At 45.5% G+C, this 18,550-nt stretch overlaps 1 protein-coding gene across 1 annotated transcript; it reads left to right on the plus strand.

Annotated features, from left to right (window-relative positions):
* Nucleotides 1-717: 717 nt before the first annotated feature.
* Nucleotides 718-17,942, plus strand: LRRC8A (leucine rich repeat containing 8 VRAC subunit A). The gene is made up of 4 exons (XM_069031524.1): nucleotides 718-767; nucleotides 2,093-2,218; nucleotides 10,844-13,007; nucleotides 15,804-17,942. Exons 3-4 carry the CDS (start codon nucleotides 10,851-10,853, stop codon nucleotides 16,077-16,079), a joined length of 2,433 nt encoding a protein of 810 aa, XP_068887625.1. The 5' UTR covers nucleotides 718-767; nucleotides 2,093-2,218; nucleotides 10,844-10,850; the 3' UTR covers nucleotides 16,080-17,942.
* The last annotated feature ends 608 nt before the right edge of the window (nucleotides 17,943-18,550 follow it).

An 18,550-nucleotide genomic window follows, 5' to 3' on the forward strand; every position in this document is an offset into this window, starting at 1 on the left:
TTCTTCAGGTCATTTTAATTTAACAAGTGCATCTGGACATGTACAATTCTTAATTAGAGTTGAGTTTAAAAAAAAATTAGCTGTTATCAGCACTGGGCTGATAAGAGTCTACAGCACTGTGTCCTGGCACTGGGATCCCAGCCTGTGGCTGCAGGAAGTTGCCAACACTTATTCTTAGAAAGGCACAGATACACTTATTTTACAGTTACAGACATTACTGGTGTATACAAGTTAAAATTGGCTGCGCTTAACCACTCAGAACCGCTTCCTGTATACTAATAAAATTACAACGAATGTCTTTGAACCATGCTTTGTGAATTTAAAAAGAAATTATGCTGCCCAGTGTCTTCCATTGCGTCAGACAAGTAAAAAAAAAAAAAAAAAACAATGAATCACTTTTTTCAGGCACCACAGAATTCCCAGCAGCTGAAGGCGCTCGGCTCCGGCCGCAGATGGGGCAGCCCCTTTAATCCTGGCGCCATTTTGAGCGCTGCCCGGCAGCAAGATGGCGCCGCCGCCCTCACTCCCCCCCGTTCCCGCCCACTCCCCTCTGGAGCGCGCCCTGCACAAAGATGGCGCCGCGCCGGTGTCGCCGTGCCCGCTCCCAAGATGGCGGCGGGACGGGGCGATGGTGGCAGTGCCGGCCGGGTGAGGTCAGATCCGGGGCGGGGCTGCTGCGGGCAGGGCGGACAAAAGGCGCCGGAGCGGCGTGAGGGAGGGTGGGGGCCGTGGGCAGGTGGGTTTCCTTCCACGTCCGCGGCGGGCAGGTGGGTGTGCCGCGCTCCCCTCACGGCACGGGCGGGCTGTGGAGACGTGTCCCACCGTGGGGCGGCGTCCCGGAGGCAATGGGGTGGGGCGCCGGGTCGGGGGGGTCGGCTGGGGGGGCTCGGGAGCGGCGAGCGGAAAGGATTTGCTGAGTAATTCGGCAGCAGTTCGATTCCTCCGTGTCCCGCCGTCCCTGCTCTCACACCGGCCGGGGCAGGGGGCTGCTCGCCCCGGCTGTGGGGGCGAGGCAGGGCCGGGGTGTGCGCAGTGTCCCCCCAGCGAGGGGAGGGCGCCGCTGGTTGTTACCTGCGGACGGAAGCGCGGTGCGGTTTATTTATGTCTCCCGGAGGATGTTCCCGTCTGTGTCCGGAAAGCTGCGGTGGAGTAGCGGGGGCTGGTGCCGAGGTGTGCTGGGTTGGGGCTGGTGCCCATTGCCTGTAGCGGGGAGAAGGTCAGAGAGTCCTCTCCTGGTGCTGCCTTTGCGGCACTGTGGTACGGCTAAAATGCAATAGCTTTGGTTTCCAGGGTGTTGCTTCAAAATCTGTCAGCCCGAATGGTAATTTTGGGACCAAGGGGAATGTACCCTCGGACATCTTCAGCATTATGGGGTTGGACTTTCTCTTACTGATGTCTGTTCTTTTTCATTTCCCTCTGTTGTTGACACAATGCTCTCGGATGTTCTGCAGTCCTCTCCTACATGGCTGAGAGACTGGGTGCTTGAGAGATCCCTCCAAGGATCTGCTCCCTCGCCTCTTTTCCCATGCCCTGTGCTGACATGCAGGAAGCAAGGAAAAAAACTAGCCCTGTTGTAGTTTTTGTTGATGGTGCTAAACTGCTGCCACTTCTAGAAGGTCCATGTCGTGAGGGAAGGGGGTAGTTGCTTGAATCTGGAGTGGATTACATAGAAGTGTGACCTATGCTTTCTGATAGTCTTGATGGTAACATTTAAAGTGAATCAGGCTTTTCAGATTAGAAAATAGGCAGTAATGTCATCCCTTTCTTCATCTGACAATAATTTGTTATTCTGTCTCTACCTGTGTAGGCTTAGCTATGATATTAGTATTCAGCGTCTCTTTTGGCTGGGTCTGCAACACCTGCTTTTTGGTAACTTCTGTTAGAATAACAGATGCTGGAAATTCCTTCCTGCTTAAAGTTTTACTCGGCTCCTAGTGTTCTTGCCATCTTTCTAGGTATCAGCATGTCTCTTTCTGGCACCCAGTGATCCTCTGAGTTGTTCGTTGCTTCTTAGATACTGCTTACTGAGCTTTTACATGTCTCTCTGAACTCGATCCCCTCTTTTTTGCTGATAATCTGTGTTTCCTTTCAGGGAAGCTGTTCCCATGGCTTGTGGGGAGTGCAGCGCTTCAGCACACACTTGGGATCCAGCACGTAGGAATATCAGCCACTTCCAGCACAGAGAACTGACGTGCAGATAGCAGAACTCTGCTACAAGGTGAGGGCTCTGGGCCAGCTCTGAGTGGTCAAGAAAAAAAAAAAAAAAAGACCAGGGTCCTGCTTAACCACAGAAGCAAAGTGCAGCACATGAGATAATTGACATGGAGGAAAGGTGGTTGGTCAGAGGGTGGTATGGGGAGACTGGTGGTATTTAATTGTGGTGGTGTTAATTAAATTCTGGGAGCTCTTAGGCAGCTTGGAGATGACAAAGGAACTGAGCCTTGTCCAAAGTAGAATATAACTGTATATAGTCACCCATAAAACTAACTCCTGGCCGCATAAACCCTGGCTTATTACTGCACTTAACAGTAAATACAGAGGCTGCCCAGTAAATGTTTTGGTGACTGCTGCCTAAAAGGAGTCCAGCAGAGAAATAGGAAGAGCTGTTTGGTTTGGGGGGTGCCCTCCCTTTCCTGTGGGGTAATGTTTGTCCTCCTGTATAGGCGTCTCCAGGCAGCTTTTCCCAGTCACCTGTGTGGGTGTCAGTTAGGCAACGACAGAAACTAGTTGCAGGAATCTCCCAGCTTCCTTGGTTCTGCACTGGGACAGTGATTAAAGAGATTGCACAATTCTGTGCTCAGCTTCATGATGGGAAATTCTGTCTAGCTTGGCCGTGTTCTGAGCAGGGATGTGCAGTGTGTTGATTCCAGAATAGAAGAAACCCTTAAGGCTTGTCTGGTGTTCAGGCAGTTCACTGACTTTTTTTGGTTTTATTTTTTTTTACTAATCTTGTCATGGTATTTGGAAACCCTTTTAATTCTTGGAGGTCAAAGACAATGTGCATAAATATTTCCTTAAAGCATGCCAGAAGCCATGTGTTAAAAGATAATGTTTCCATGCTTGAGATGTGAGTGCCTGAAGCCTTCCAGTGGTGACTTTCTGAAGCTGGTTACATTCTAGTAACTGCTGCAGGCAGTCAGAGAGATGGTCTGTGGTTTGGGGTTCCCTGATGCTATTTTTAAAAAATTTTAAATAAGCCGTGGAGGTCACATGTATCAAATTATTGCGGTATGATTAGAGCAGACTTTTTGGGAAGCTTTCATGTGCTTCTCCCACATATTAAAGAAGGATTTTGTTCAGTAGAGTACTTCAGCAGCAAGCCTTTTTGTGTTGAACTGAGTTTAACTGGTATCTCAGAAGAGTTTTGAAGAGTGTATCTTGAATGCTTCCAAGCAGCTTTTTTCCTTAAACAGCTGATGTGGTGCATGTGTCTTGTATTGCAACTGGAAATCCAGTTCCTGTAGCTGGGTTCTATCTGCCCTTCCTGCTGCTGTGAAACTGCTTTTGAAACTAAAAGCTATTCAGTCCTGACCCCCCCCCACCCCCACTGAAGTAACAGTGCTGCCTTCACTTTGTGTACCAAACATTGTTAACGTCTGCTATAAAATTACCTTTGCAGTTCACAAAGCTCCTCTGGTCACTGCTGCTCCTGTAGCTTCACCCTACTTCTGTGCACAGTAAAGGTGTGTGCTGGACTAGTTAACAGGCTCTCCTTTAGAGTTGCAGTTTTATCAGGCCTTGATGATGAGGGGTGAGGTGGTCTGTTCTTTATTAATTAATACAGTCAGAAAATGTTCTGAGCTGGAAGTCATAGTCACAGTTTTGGAGCTGGTAGTCCTGAGGGCAAGGCCTGTAGGTTATAGGGAATTTGAAATATGAAGAGGTACTTGGTCCTCTTTGCTCAGACTGGGGCAAAATATTCATGTGCTGATAGTTGATGTCTTAATTGTCTTGCATTGCTCTTGTCTGTGTTGTCTTTCATCCTGACTGGCTCATCTCTTGGAGCTTGAAAATTGCTGTGGCAACACCCATGGATTTGTGCATGTTGAGACAGTCTGTCAACAATGAATTAAGTTATCCTTGCTTTTACTCACTTTGAATTTAGTGTTGATTTCTTATCTGTTAGTTATGCCAGAACTCTGCTCTGTCTACCCTTCCCTCTGAGAACAGCTGGTTCCTCCAGCTCTCAGTGCTGGAGTTAAGTGCTGAAAAGCCCTCTCCTGCATCTGGTGAGGTGCTTGGAACTGTTCTGGTTTTCTTGAGTAGTTACTAGCAGAATTAATTCAATCACTTGTGTTAGGCAGCACAAGGGAGTGCTTCATTGTGTCCTGTTGGAAGAAGCCTTTTCCAAGACAGCTCCAGTGCCCTGTCCTTGAAACATCTTTGTTATGGCAGAGAGAAAATTAATTTTGAATAGGAAGCCTGTGGCCACATACATTCATAATTTATAAGCTGACACAGCTGTTTTGCTCTGGTTTACATCAGTGTTGCAAGTCATCTGATGGCACTTAAGTTTACAACACCAGCAGACAGTCCCTGCCCCAAGGGTCAGTGATGCTGGTAACTGCAGACTGTGCTCAGTTCTGTGCAGCTAGGGCAAAACACTGTCAGGTGGCAGAAAATGTGGCAGGCCAAGCCAAGTCCAGCATGGATTGTTCTTTTGGTGCAGCTGTTCTTCCCTGTACTTGTCAGGACACACGTGGTTGTGTGATGGTAAACAGGAGCTGTTGCACTTGACTTAAGACTGACAGTCTTGCATCTGACAGGAAAAGTCAACTAATGGGTAGCTGTAAAGATGATAAAATACTACCCACAGTGTAGGTGGATTATTCTTTTTAATAAACTTCAGTAAAGACAATGTGATGCAGTGGGTTCACTTCATCCTGCTGTGTCTTGTGGCTTGGGTGGGGCCGAACATTGTGAAAACCACCTTACCATGCTCTCAGTGTTGGGTTCACTGCCTGTTCCACTGTGAGGAGTGTAAGTTCTGGCACCTGCTGTTCCACCACTCTGCTTGTGTAAATGATAAATAACCCTTTTAACTTGACATAGAATCATAGCGTGGTTTGGGTTGGAAAGGACCTTAAAGATCACCCAGTGATCGTGTTCACTTCTCTGCCTCAGAAGATGTTTTGTCCCACAGGACGGATTTATCTTTTTAAAGCAGAAGGGGCCTGATATAGGTTTAACAGTTACTTAGAGCTTTGGCATCTGGCTTCACTGCTGTTTGTTCTAAACAGCAGAGGACAAAACAACCTGAGTTGTTCCATCTCATGTCTTGGGCTTTTCCAGTTGATCACGTGGCTGCCCTTGAGCTTAGAAGGTTTTCTGAGGGGTGCCTGAAAGCAGCTCTGTTTTCAGCCTCCTTTTCCCCCCCCCCTTAATTCTGGACCTAATAAACATGGGGGAGGTGACACATAAATTCCCAGTCCCATTTCTGCCCAGTAAGCTCTTGCATTTCCTGATTTTTGAACAAAGAGCTCTGTGTCATGTCCTTCTTTAGGATTTCAGGTGGCAGCATGCTGGGGAGGGAAGCTCTGCTGTGTTGAAAACTTACTGTAACATGTTGTAGCTCGTCAATAATCAGGGCTGTAGTCTTGAAAGCATCAAGACTTTTATTTCCTTTATCCACCTCTGATGCTGTCAGCACCTGAACAACTCTGTCTTTCTCTGGGCTTCTGAGAGGTAAGAAATCCTGTCAGCAGGGTTTGACTTGTGCTTTGCAGTCCACAATCTTAAAATTAAGTCAACTGGTAATTAAAAATATGTGTAGAGGAAACTAAAGGGTTGCAAGATTCAACATAAAATTCATCCATGTCTACTTACCCAGAACTGTTTTGTGAGACTGATTCACTTGAAAGCTGCATGCGACTAAAGGTGAGGATTTTCTTCAAATCAGGGAGGTTTGTGCATTCCTCTGTGTGTCCTGAGGTTGTGCATGTAAGTGCTCTTTGGCCACTAGCTTTGTTAATAACAGAATGGCCAACAGAAAAGAGGAGGAAAGAGGAGGCTGGATGAAGTATTCAGCAATGATGAGTCAAGCTGACAAACTGGCCAGTGAAACAGAACAGTGATGTTGTTTCTGTTCACTCTCTCCCGAGCTGGATGTGCTGGCCAACAGCTGCAGGCAGGAATTTGAAGCACTGTTCAGCTAGGTGTCTGTTGACAATAGGTCGGTCTTCAGTTTTTTAGATTAAAGAGTTTTGGATAGAGGAATTGTCTAAATCAGAGAATAGTTACTCTGTTAATACCTGTGGTTTGTGGGAAGCATTCATGCTCTGTCAGCCTTTAAGAAGGTACTTGCTGCTTTTATGATGTCTGTTGGCCAGATACATTAATCTTGTTTCTGACTGGTTTTGCTGTGTAGGTGTGGCTTGCTCAGAATGTCCCTGTTATTCCAACGTGAGTGATTATCTTTCTCCTCCAGGTGTGTCTGGTAAAACATAGGATTAATACTTGGTGATGCTTATGGTTGGCTGAAGGCTGGGTAGGTTTGGCAGGCAGGTTATATAAGTCTGAAACTGCTGTTCCTTCTCTTGGATCTGCCTGTTCAGCATTAGTGGGGAGGCTGTAAGTTTGTGCCCAGCAGGCTGAGGCAGGAATGGTTCCTGGCAGGATGCAAACCTGGGTCCAGGTGAATTTGCAGACCCTGAAGAGGTATGTAGTAGCCAAACATGGAATGTGTAAGTATTTCAGGAACATATTTATGTAGGCTGGATTGATCCTGTTGTATGCTTTAGCATACAGATCTTTTACTGAACAATCTCAGATGTTGCTGATCTAAACTGTCCTGAGGTGGTTCTATATTGGATATAGAAAAGCTCAAAGTAGTGTTGCTTGATGTAGCTGAAACCCTCCAATGTAAAGTCATTTCTGAGGGGGCAGGGGCTGAGGGACTGCTCGGGGACTCTGTCGTGGCAAGGAAAGCTCTGTGGAATGCAAAACTTGAAACATCTTTGAGACAGCCACTTGTAAGATTTCTCCCCTTTCACTCCCTCCAAAGCCTGTCTATTTAATTTTACCTTTGGAAAACTTGCTTTCTTATGTGTCTGATAAGTTGATCGGAGTTTAGACAGAGAAGATTTACGTATCAGCTTATGCAAGTTTAGTGAAGTCAACTTGTCCTTAAACTTAAGCACTCTTTCAAAATCTCGGTATTGATGACTTCCATGGGGCAGAGGTAACTACACTGCAAGTAAATTGTCTGTTGCTGAGCTCCAACTGGAAGGTTCTGCAATTTGAAGTATATATGAAGGAGCTTGGATCCTACTTCACCAACACTGCTGTGACACTGAACTTCCTTTTCCGTAGCTGTTCCTGTCCATAAGCTCAGTCACTCAGTCCAGGTGTTCTGTGCTCAGCCCTCGGTGAGGCTGCGTGATTGGCAAATAAAGCTTCTCCGCAGTGAATACTTTGCTGCTGACAAAGCATCCTGGAATCCAACTCTTAAAAAGAGTCGAAGCTTGAAATCTCCCATCTGCTGGTCCTGTGGATCTTGGTCTGCTCTTGGTCACAAGGGAGGTAACTTTATTTCTGGCCAACTCCCTTCATGCAAGGATTGCTCCCAGTCCTATGCCAGAATAATACCCTCCATGTAAATCCCTCTGTTCTACTGCCCATGTAGGGAGAGTCGGTGTTCCAGCTACCTGCGTGTTTTCTTCCTGTAGAGTGGTGGAAATCCCAGTCCTTGTGGGAATAATCCTTCTGTGCATGGGAGAATCAAGTGACAAAGATGACCCCTGAGAATTTGACTTTTACTCTGCTGTTGTCATCCACCCCAGCAGCAAAACTGCTTTAATCCAGCATGGAGAATGTTGCAACAAGAATTGTGTTCTAAAATGATTACAAGATGGAGTTCACAAAACAAAGATGGCATTTGATGACATTGTAGAAACATCAGGAATTAGAATTGGATTGCATGCATAGGGAATCTGGGTGAGGAGGGATGTGACTTTCCCCATCTACTTTCTCAAGTTTTTGCTGGGTACTTTTCCCTTTTACTGCAGATGCTGGGAATAAGGTTAGATAAGACATATCAAATTCCAGCTCCTGCAAAGGTGGCCCCTAGTTTTATTGTTCCTCTTTGGGACTTGAATGGGGTCTCCACTGCTGCCAGAAGTGGGAATTTGCTGTGAATGTTCTTTTCTTCCTCTAGTGCCCCTGTCATTGTTCCTGGAAGGCAGGAGATTTCCTGTTCCACCCTGTTAATTGCTGACACTGAAATGTAATAGATTCTCTTGGGATGCTCATGGTTTGTTTTTTTTTTTTAGCTGTCTCATAAGTTCACAGTGTAAAGGGGATTTCCTAGGCTATGTAACTGGTAAGCAGAATTAGGGAGCCAGCTGTGCTAATTTCTTTTTGGTTTCCTTCCTACTTACCCTGAGCTACAAATCAAAGTGAGTACAAGGTTCATTTCTTGTGAGAAAAAATTAGGCATTTTCTGGATTGAGCAAAGTGAGTAAACCCATTAGACTACAACTCTAGTCTGCAAATGTCATGAGACCCCAATTCCTGAAAAGAGATCATCCCAGTTTCATAAGCCTACTCTGAAGTGTCTGATAATTCCTACAAGTTTCTCTCCCAAGAAGGATGAAGGAGGAAGCAGGAAGGATCTTTGAGGAGAAGTGGTATCTAGGCAAGAGGAAAGAGATAAACATATTTTTTTCCCGTGATATGGAGTAGAAGGAGTAAGTTTTCATGAATAGCTGTTTAACTGCTGGACTCATTTCAGCTGTTCTGGTGTGTAGAGAGAGCTTCTGTACCCTGCTTTATCCTGGAATTATTATTTCTGTAGTATGTACAGACAGCTCTTCCCAAATGTATTCTCACACGTGGGCTCTCTCCTCCCTGAGGCAGATGTATTCCGAGGAGGAAGCTGAAATACCTTGCCTAGGGCTTGCAGCACGGTAGTCACAGGGCTGGGAAGCAGGCTCTGAACACCTTGTCAGTCTTCTCTGGCTGCTCAGGTGCTGTGCAGAAGAGGTTCAGCCTTGTCTGCTCCCTCCCCTGTGGATGTGCAATACTCCTGCTGTGTTTAGTGCAGTTCCTTCTGCAGAGGTGTGTCAGAGGTGTGCAGGGGCTCTTCAGTCCTACAGAGCATTTTTTTCCTCTGACAGTGCTCTCGATGGCTGTTTTCATCCCTTGTTTGTGACTTTACTAGTTGATCATTAATAGATTTGCTGTTCCTTGTTTTACTGAGTTTCTAGCACAGGTAATGGCACTTTGTCTCTCAAAATTACCCACTCAAAAAAAAAAGTGGCATTTCCCCAGTCTCTTTTGCGATGGACTAATGTAGTGTTGGATCTGGATTAGAAGGAAAAACATTACTTCAGGAATGGTTTTCATCTATCAATCTATCACCTGTAGTTGCTTGAAACCTTCCCAAGTAGCACTGAGCCAAAGCTGTCATTAGACCATTTATTGTTGTAAACAGCAAACCAAAGAATAGAGTTCTGTATTTAGTGTCTCTAGGGAATGTGGTGCTTTTGAGTTCATGTTAGGAATGGCTTTCTTTGCAGTTCAGTGATGGAAGTCCATTTTAAATGAAAACTTGAATTCTACTAAAGCAGGCGGTGTGGGCACCCCCCTTGTCACAGAAAGCTTTGTCCCAGCCAGTGATATTGAGCTTTCAGCCCCCCAGGACTTGTTGGACTGTCTGCACAAATGAAATCTTACAGCTTGGGGTAACACGACTGAATTTTTGTTTTCTCCTTTATACTTGAATTGTGTGAGTTTCAAAATGACTGAAAGATGAGTGCTTGTCCTGCTCCCGAACTTTGCTAGAAGGATGCTGTGGTATTACTGCTTTTTCACCATCATTAGAATGAGTTACAGTGACTTCATGTTCTTCTGTGTTACCTGTCAAATAGGGGAGTTTTGTGAGCTCCATTATCCATGGATCAGTCAGGCTTCAGGGCTTTCTATGGCTTGTTGAAGAGCATGCTCAAAGTTTCATCTGGAAGTCTGAAGGACACAACAAGCATTGCCATCAGGCCTGTGCTTCCCAGAACCTTTTGGTTTCCTTTGTGACACTTAAATCCCCGCTGGGATGAACTGTAGGTGGGAGTGGCTGGTCAGAGCAGAAAATTCTTTGAAACATGTTTCCCCCTTCCTCTGTTTTTGAAGTAAGTAAGGCAACAAACCCAGCTGCTTACAGCATTTCAGTACTGAATTTATCAGATGGCAAGTAGCTAATCTTTCCTTGGAGAGTTGACCCAAAGGAAGGAAGCCAGAGTTACTTACTTGGAAAAGTCATGATACTGAGAAATGTTTCTTCTTTTCCAGTTTGCTTTATGAATGTCATAATGAGTTGCATCAATGAAGTGGTTATGGGAAATACAACGGTATTGTACATAGATCTTTTTCCTTGCCCCTTCAATCTGACAACCAGCCATATGCAGAATTTTTATGTAGAAGCAGTAACAAAACAATGATAAATAGGCTCTGTGTGTAGATTTTATCACTTCTAATGGTGCTGGCAAACTCCTTCATCCTGGAAATAAAATCCCTAGATAAAACAGTAAGTTTCCAAATAGTGGTCTGGTCAAGGGAGTTAAGTCTGCCCTGTGAGCTTTCTTTAAGTGTATCTTGCCCTACAGACTGCTAACAATAAGTACCAGTTCTGAGGTTTTGTGACAATTTGTTTGTCAGGGAAGGCTGAACAAACTTCACTGCCTGGGCCATAGCCAATGACTCACAGGCAGCCTCATTCATTTTTCTCAGTTACTTGAAATTGCGTCTCAGCTAATTCCAGTCTTGCTATACCAGCACTTAACATGTGTTTTCTCCTGCCCTCTTGAAGAGCATAACAAAACCCTTTAAGCTGTTTCTGGTTTTCTTCCAGGTGAATCATGATTCCAGTCACTGAGCTGCGCTACTTTGCTGATACTCAGCCAGCCTATCGCATCCTGAAGCCGTGGTGGGACGTCTTCACGGATTACATTTCCATAGTGATGCTGATGATCGCCGTGTTCGGAGGAACGCTTCAGGTCACCCAGGACAAAATGATTTGTTTGCCCTGTAAATGGGTTACCAAAGACTCTTGCAATGACTCTGTCAGGGGATGGACAGCGGCAGCCCCGGAGCGTACCTACTACAACACTAGTCTCGTTCCCTCTGCTGATTCCGGGCCTACAGGGATCCGATATGATCTGGACCGGCACCAGTACAACTACGTGGATGCGGTGTGTTACGAGAACCGTCTTCACTGGTTTGCCAAGTATTTTCCTTATCTAGTGCTGCTACATACCCTCATATTTCTGGCTTGTAGCAACTTCTGGTTCAAGTTCCCAAGGACCAGCTCCAAGCTAGAGCATTTTGTGTCTATTTTGCTCAAGTGTTTTGACTCTCCATGGACAACGAGAGCATTGTCTGAGACAGTGGTGGAAGAGAGTGATACCAAACCAGCATTTGGAAAAATGAATGGCTCCATGGACAAGAAATCCTCCACGGTCAGTGAGGATGTGGAAGCCACTGTTCCCATGCTGCAGAGAACAAAGTCTCGAATTGAGCAAGGGATTGTGGACAGGTCTGAGACTGGTGTCTTGGACAAAAAGGAAGGTGAGCAGGCCAAAGCACTCTTTGAGAAAGTGAAAAAGTTTCGTACTCATGTGGAAGAGGGAGACATAGTTTATCGCCTGTACATGAGACAGACCATAATCAAAGTAATCAAGTTCATTCTCATCATATGCTATACTGTGTACTATGTCAACAACATAACATTTGATGTGGACTGTAAAGTGGACATTGAGAGCTTGACTGGCTACAGAATGTACCGCTGTGCTCATCCTTTGGCCACTCTCTTCAAAATCTTGGCTTCTTTCTACATCAGTCTGGTGATTTTCTATGGTTTGATCTGCATGTACACACTGTGGTGGATGTTGAGGCGGTCACTCAAGAAATACTCCTTTGAGTCCATCCGGGAGGAGAGCAGTTACAGTGACATTCCTGATGTGAAAAATGACTTTGCTTTTATGCTCCATCTGATCGATCAGTACGACCCCCTCTACTCCAAGCGCTTTGCTGTCTTTCTGTCAGAGGTGAGTGAGAACAAATTGCGGCAGCTGAACCTCAACAATGAGTGGACTTTGGAGAAACTACGCCAGAGGATCACCAAAAACTCTCAGGATAAGCTGGAATTGCATCTTTTCATGTTGAGTGGCATTCCTGACACAGTATTTGACCTCATTGAGTTGGAGGTCTTGAAGCTGGAGCTTATCCCTGATGTCACTATTCCCCCCAGCATTGCCCAGCTCACCAGCCTTAAGGAACTGTGGCTCTACCACACAGCTGCCAAAATTGAGGCCCCAGCCCTTGCCTTCTTGAGGGAGAATTTGAAATCTCTCCACATCAAGTTCACAGACATTAAGGAGATTCCTCTTTGGATTTATAGCCTGAAGACACTAGAGGAGCTTCACCTGACAGGGAATTTGAGCGCTGAAAACAACCGGTACATTGTGATAGATGGCCTGAGGGAGCTGAAGAGGCTGAAGGTGTTGAGGATGAAGAGTAACCTCACCAAGCTGCCACAGGTGGTGACAGATGTTGGTGTGCATCTTCAGAAGCTTTCCATCAACAATGAGGGCACCAAGCTCATTGTCCTCAACAGCCTTAAGAAGATGGTCAACCTGACAGAGCTTGAGCTGATCCGGTGTGACTTGGAACGCATTCCTCACTCTATCTTTAGCCTCCACAATCTGCAGGAAATAGACCTGAAGGACAACAACCTAAAGACCATTGAGGAAATCATCAGCTTCCAGCACTTACATCGTCTCACTTGCCTTAAATTGTGGTACAACCACATTGCCTACATCCCCATGCAGATAGGCAACCTGACCAACTTAGAACGCCTTTACCTGAACCGTAACAAGATAGAAAAGATCCCTACCCAGCTCTTCTATTGCCGAAAACTTCGGTACTTGGATCTCAGCCACAACAACTTAACTTTCATACCACCAGATGTTGGACTTCTTCAAAACCTGCAGAATCTGGCTGTGACAGCCAACAGGGTAAGTGAGCAAAGAGCTGAGTCGCTGTGTGAGGAAATAGCACTGGCACATCTGTTATCTGTGTGATTAAACGTGCTACAATGGTCTGTGGATACGACTGGCACTGCTTTTGTATCTCGCTGAGGGGTTTATCTAAGGCAAAACATTGCAGTTAGCTCCAGGGCAAGCCTGTCTTCCAAGAGCCCTTGTTCTGTTGCATTTCTTCTCTTAATGGTGAGACTACTTCGAGTGCCGGTTGGAGGCTGTTTAGAAACTCTGCAAGTCAGTTGTTTCTCTGCAGTTGGAAGCATGTAGTCTCTAGATTGATACTGATTTTGGGCTTAAAATGGAGATCTGAGAAACTGTAGTCTTAATCTAAAACCATGTGCTTAAACCTGTCTACTTCAGACATGTATGTACACTATGGGAGCAGCCATGTGGGGAATGTATGTCTGTGGCTTACAGCTTTCCTTAGAGTACTTTGCATTTGCAGGGAGTACTCCATAGTTTGGTCTTGTAAACATGTACTTTTTGTTTCAGTCTTGAGTGCAGGGCAGATTACAGAGGATGACCAAGTGTGCTCTGCTGCCTGGTTACCGTAAGATGTTTCTTGGCTTGTGTTGGAGGGTGTTTATTTGCTTAAAGCAAACTATACCCATGTCAGGTTTTCTGTTCCTTTAAGGAGACTTCATTTACCATGTTTGACAAAGTTGAAACTTTCATTAATTCTATCTGCAAATTCCTGGGAGACTCTCTTTTTCCCTTTATTATCGCCTAAAGTTGAAAGAGCCTCTAACATAAGTACAAATTGCGAACAGACATAATTAGGTGCTTCTGGGTTCTTCTGGGACCAAGCAGAATTGTCCTGGAGCAGTGCTAGTTTTCACTGTCATATATCAAGGTCCTTCCTGCTATTGGCAAGATCTGTTCCTGGCTGAACACTGCCAGTTTGCTTGTGAGAGACACAGAGCAACTTGAGTGTGGTTTGGCTTTTCACAGAAGTGCTCTCAAATCAAGTATTTAATTGCTAATGCACTTCAGTATTAGACAGGGTTCCTAAAACTGCAGCCACATTTTGAGGTTAGTGTCTGAAAGCTTGTTGTGCCTCTGCAGCATAGGGGCAGACAAGGGGCAGTTGTTCAGCAATTCCAGCTGAACAGCTGCTCACTGGGGTTTCCTGGCACTGGATGGTTGTGTGTCTGTTTGTGTGGGTGGCTGAAGCTCTGGTAAATTTTGTGGTATGTTACTGTTCAGAACTCAGATAATTCTGCACCATTTGCCTTCTGGCAGCCTTCCTAGCACAGCTTCCCAAGGGTTAATCTGCAGTATATCCTCTGCAGTTTTGGGGTGGAGCATTTCTTGGATGAGAGGAGTTAGAGGCAGCTCCATTTTCTGCAGCACAGTGTGGCACCACCCATTTCTCTCTGGAAAAAAAAAAACATGCAACAGGAAAGATGGAGCAGCCTTTGCTCCGATGTGTTCAGAAACAAAAGGTGATGAAGACCCAATGGAACAGCCAACCTGTTTGTGTCCTCTGCCAGTACCTGGGCAAGCCAGAATTACACTGGGGCTCTGACAGCCTGGTTATTCCCAGTAAATGGTGACAGCAAGAAACACAAGAACCGGTAGACTGGCACTTCCCAAGGCCAGGAATTAACTCGAGTGTCCTCTCCTAGCTCAGCAGGCTTAGTAAATAGAGGCTTCTGGAGCTGGCTGGTGCTACTGTCCCATTCTGGAAAGCAGGCTGTTATAACACATTGCTTCCTTCCTAAACCAATACTTGTCCCTCAAATAACTCTATTATTTTCAAGAGTCTGTGATCATATGTTGCTATTTGCAAAACACTCCAGTACCAGTAACAATGACTGCATTCAATTGTCTCTAATTGGTCTGGTTTCATCTTGGCTTTTCCTTGTTCAGAATGGATTACAGGCTAATTTAGCCATGAATAGCCATAGTTTGAGTTTTAGAAAGGTCGTGTTTGCTTTTAAAGGCAAATGATAGCCTCCAAGCTGAGACTTTGTATTAAGGGGAGACTCCTGAGTTGCTACATTTGGTTTCTAGCCTAGTGTTTGCTAAACCTTAGCCATAGAAAGAAATTCTTTGGGAGGACTGGACTATGACAAGGATTTGCTAGAAATAAGCCTTATTAAATCAATGATTCATGGTTACCTGAAGGTGGTGCTGGGAAAGCTAACAGCTGGTGGCTTCATTTCTGTTGTTGTTTTATTTTGGCACTGTAAAAAACCCCTATGACTTGGAGCCTAGAAAGTCTTTGCAACGTTTCACAGCCCTACAGAAATGATGGAAGAAGATTCCCAGTTCTCAGGGCCTGGAGGTTGTACCCATGTAGCCTCTGCTCATCTTACAGCCAAACTAGAAGTCCTGTGTAAATCCAGTCTTTGTTCAGTATAATGTCAACTGTAGAATGGTTTCTTAAAGCGAAGGAACTAAGATCCAATGACAGAATAAAGGATTTGGGATGGAAAGAAGCCAATACAGATGGAAGCATGTGACAGCATAGGCCAGCTGTGAGCAGGTTTCTGGTCCTCTAATTCTGGCCTTGGAGACAATATCTGTTTTAGCCACCATCACTGGTGATCTCTTGTAACTAGTGCAGTGGAATCCATAAAATCATGGTGCTGGAAGCACCCAAAGCAGTAAGCTCAGAAAGCAGGAACTCACTCAAGGGAGAAGTGGATGATTAAAAACAGTGACTGTAAACCTTGGAGCTTTGTGTGTTGGCTTGTTGGTCACTTGTGAACGTGTCTCCGTGTTTGCTGGTGACTTTGCCTATGATTGGTTTCTTTTTTTCAGATTGAAAGTCTCCCACCAGAGCTGTTCCAATGCAGGAAGCTGAGAACCTTGAACCTGGGAAACAACGTGCTGCAGTCGCTGCCCTCCCGGGTGGGAGAGCTGACGAATCTGTCACAGATCGAGCTGCGAGGGAACCGCCTGGAGTGCCTGCCTGTGGAGCTGGGAGAGTGCCCGCTGCTGAAACGCAGCGGGCTCGTGGTGGAGGAGGACCTGTTCAACACCCTGCCCTTGGAAGTCAAAGAGCGCCTGTGGAGGGCAGACAAAGAGCAAGCTTGAACCCCCGAGAAAAGGGAAAAGCCTCTTATCAACTAGAAGGAAGCAAAAGGCCATTTCAGTCCCCTTTCACCCAGATGCTCCCCTTTCTCCACTCTGATCACTATCAGACTGGCCAAGGAGTCCTTGACAAACATGACTCTGAATGAGTCAGCTTCTTGCCTCAGATGCAGGATGGGGGAGGCTTGGGATCAGGATGAGGATCAAGACAGATTAATTGGCCTCTGAGCAGGGCCTGGGGGGATTTAGAGGTGTTGCTGTTCTTCTGGACAGGACTTGGGGTGAGGTGGATGGTGCTGGTGAGAAGAAAAGATGTTTGGAGGAGAAAATGAATGTGGGGATTGCTGCATTGCTCCTAATAGGGCTTATATGTGTCAGGGAGTGAGGGAGTCCAGTGTCCTGCAAGCAAAGATCAAGACAAGGAAACGTCTTGAACCTCCATCTCTGTGACACCTGGTACTGCTCCCCTCTGACTCAGATTCAGTCAGTGAGGCCCCAGATTGGGGTGGGATAGGACACAGACAGCTGATTTTATCTAGATGCTGGCATTAGGATTTGGGAGATAAACATCTCACAGCTGCTTGAAGGCAGAATTTTTTTTTTTTTACTAATTTTCTTTCCCCTTTGCACACTCCCCACCTTCTCCTCTGCTCCTAGAGAAGGAACCAAACTATCTGCTCCTTTAAGATTGCACTACTGTAACGGTTTCAAGTCACTTGTTTGGGTGAGTAGATCACAGCATCCTTCTCCAGCTGGTGTCCTGGAGGCACTAACTGACACAATTCCAGAGCTTTAGCCTGTTCTGAAATGGATGGTTATAGTGTAAGTGGGAGATCTGGATAAAAAGCAGTTGGACTGTCTAGCCACTTTCTTGGAAGCATCGAGTTGCTTCAGGATCTGGCTTTTAGTTCCAAGCTACTTTTGAATTGCTGGTATTTTGTTGCATATCAAGTAGGAATGTACAACTGGCCAGTGTGTCAGGGGCTCTCATGGGGTTGGAGAGGAAATTTGGATTTCCTCTGTATCTCTTGTCCCCCATCCTGCCTTCCCTTGTTAAATTAAGTTGTTCAATGCTCTGCCAGTGTTTTTCATGGATGCAGTCTAGAGAGCTGCTTGATTGTTCTCTTCTGTTGTTGCCCTCACTTTAACAGCTGTCAGTTCCTGTTACACCTCTTGACCTAAATAAGAGGCTAATGCTGATTGAACCTGGTGCTGGAAAAGAAACCTTGTCCTCCTGTTTCTTCCCCTTTTCATTCCTTTGGTGTTAAGGAGGAGAATGACAATCCTCTGTGGACTGAGCTCTTCTGGCTTCCTGGAACAGAGCAGCCTTTACTGAAACAAGTTTGACCTGTTTGGCAGTATTTGACAAAAACCCCTCAACCTTCTGGGCTGGCAGAGGTAGATAATGTGTAACAGTTTTACTGATAATCATGTCCTTAAGGTGGGGTGGTTAAGATGCCTCCAGGACACAAAGGTCTGTGCTTTTCCATCAGAAGGAAGATGAGGTGCCTGGACCTACAGGTCCTGGTTGTAACACTCTGCATCAGACCAACAGGTCAGCTCCAAGGTGCAGCGCTGCAAGCTGGGGCATGAGAAGTTTGGAGGCCTCCCATGTGTACAAAGGGGGAAGCTACATCCAGCTCCAGAGTGATTCCTGACAAGCTGCCAGCAAGTGCCCTGGCTTAGTGGATGATGGTGATCCCATGGATGTTGGGGCAATAAGGCACAGTGTGGCTCTCTTCATCAGATGTAAGATATGAAATATATATATATATATATACTAAATATGCTGAAACCATGAACAATGTTAACTGGACTCTGGATTTATTGATGTTCAGATGCTTAAATAAAGCTACATTAAAATCAGGAGATCTGTTTATAAAACTGCTTTTAAGAAAAATGTAAATCTTGCTTCCCTTATTATTATGAAAAGTCCATTCATTATGAAAAGTCTAAACAGTCCAGGGTATAATATAATTAAATCTCTGTCTGGGAGGCAAGGTACTGTAAAAGCTTTTCTGGCTTCTAATAGGGTTAGTGTCTTAAAATTGTGTTAGAGCTGGGGCCGCAGCTAAAAGGATGGGGAAGGACTATGCTGATTGGATTGTATTTGTATCTGCCCGAGCACTTTGGATCACAGAAAGGACAGAAATTGCTAGGTGGGCTTTGCTTCTTGAGTAAAGCAGGAATGGCTTCAGGCTTAGCTACAGAAATGCTGTTTTCCAGACAGTTCCCTGTCATGGATGTGGGGCCTGTTTGGATGGTGAAGGCAACTTTTTCCTTAGTCTGTGCTAAAAGATAGCACTGGAGAGTAATGGCCACTGAATGGAGACTTGGACTCGGTTTGCTATTCAAGGCCACTGGGTGACTTTTATTACACATGTATTTTAGACTAGGCAGGGATGAAAGGGCAAAGCATCTCCTGGCAGTTTCACCTGGCTCGCAGGAGCAGTGAGATTCCTCCAGGATGCCTT

Source organism: Aphelocoma coerulescens, chromosome 17 (assembly GCF_041296385.1).
Source record: "Aphelocoma coerulescens isolate FSJ_1873_10779 chromosome 17, UR_Acoe_1.0, whole genome shotgun sequence".
NCBI lineage: Eukaryota > Metazoa > Chordata > Aves > Passeriformes > Corvidae > Aphelocoma > Aphelocoma coerulescens.

Excerpts from the sequence above, each read along its gene's own strand:
- LRRC8A (XM_069031524.1), top strand. The coding sequence starts at position 10,851 with ATGATTCCAGTCACTGAGCTGCGCTACTTTGCTGATACTCAGCCAGCC. Across the intron at positions 13,008-15,803 it reads TGGCTGTGACAGCCAACAGG|ATTGAAAGTCTCCCACCAGA; the intron begins GTAAGTGAGCAA and ends TCTTTTTTTCAG.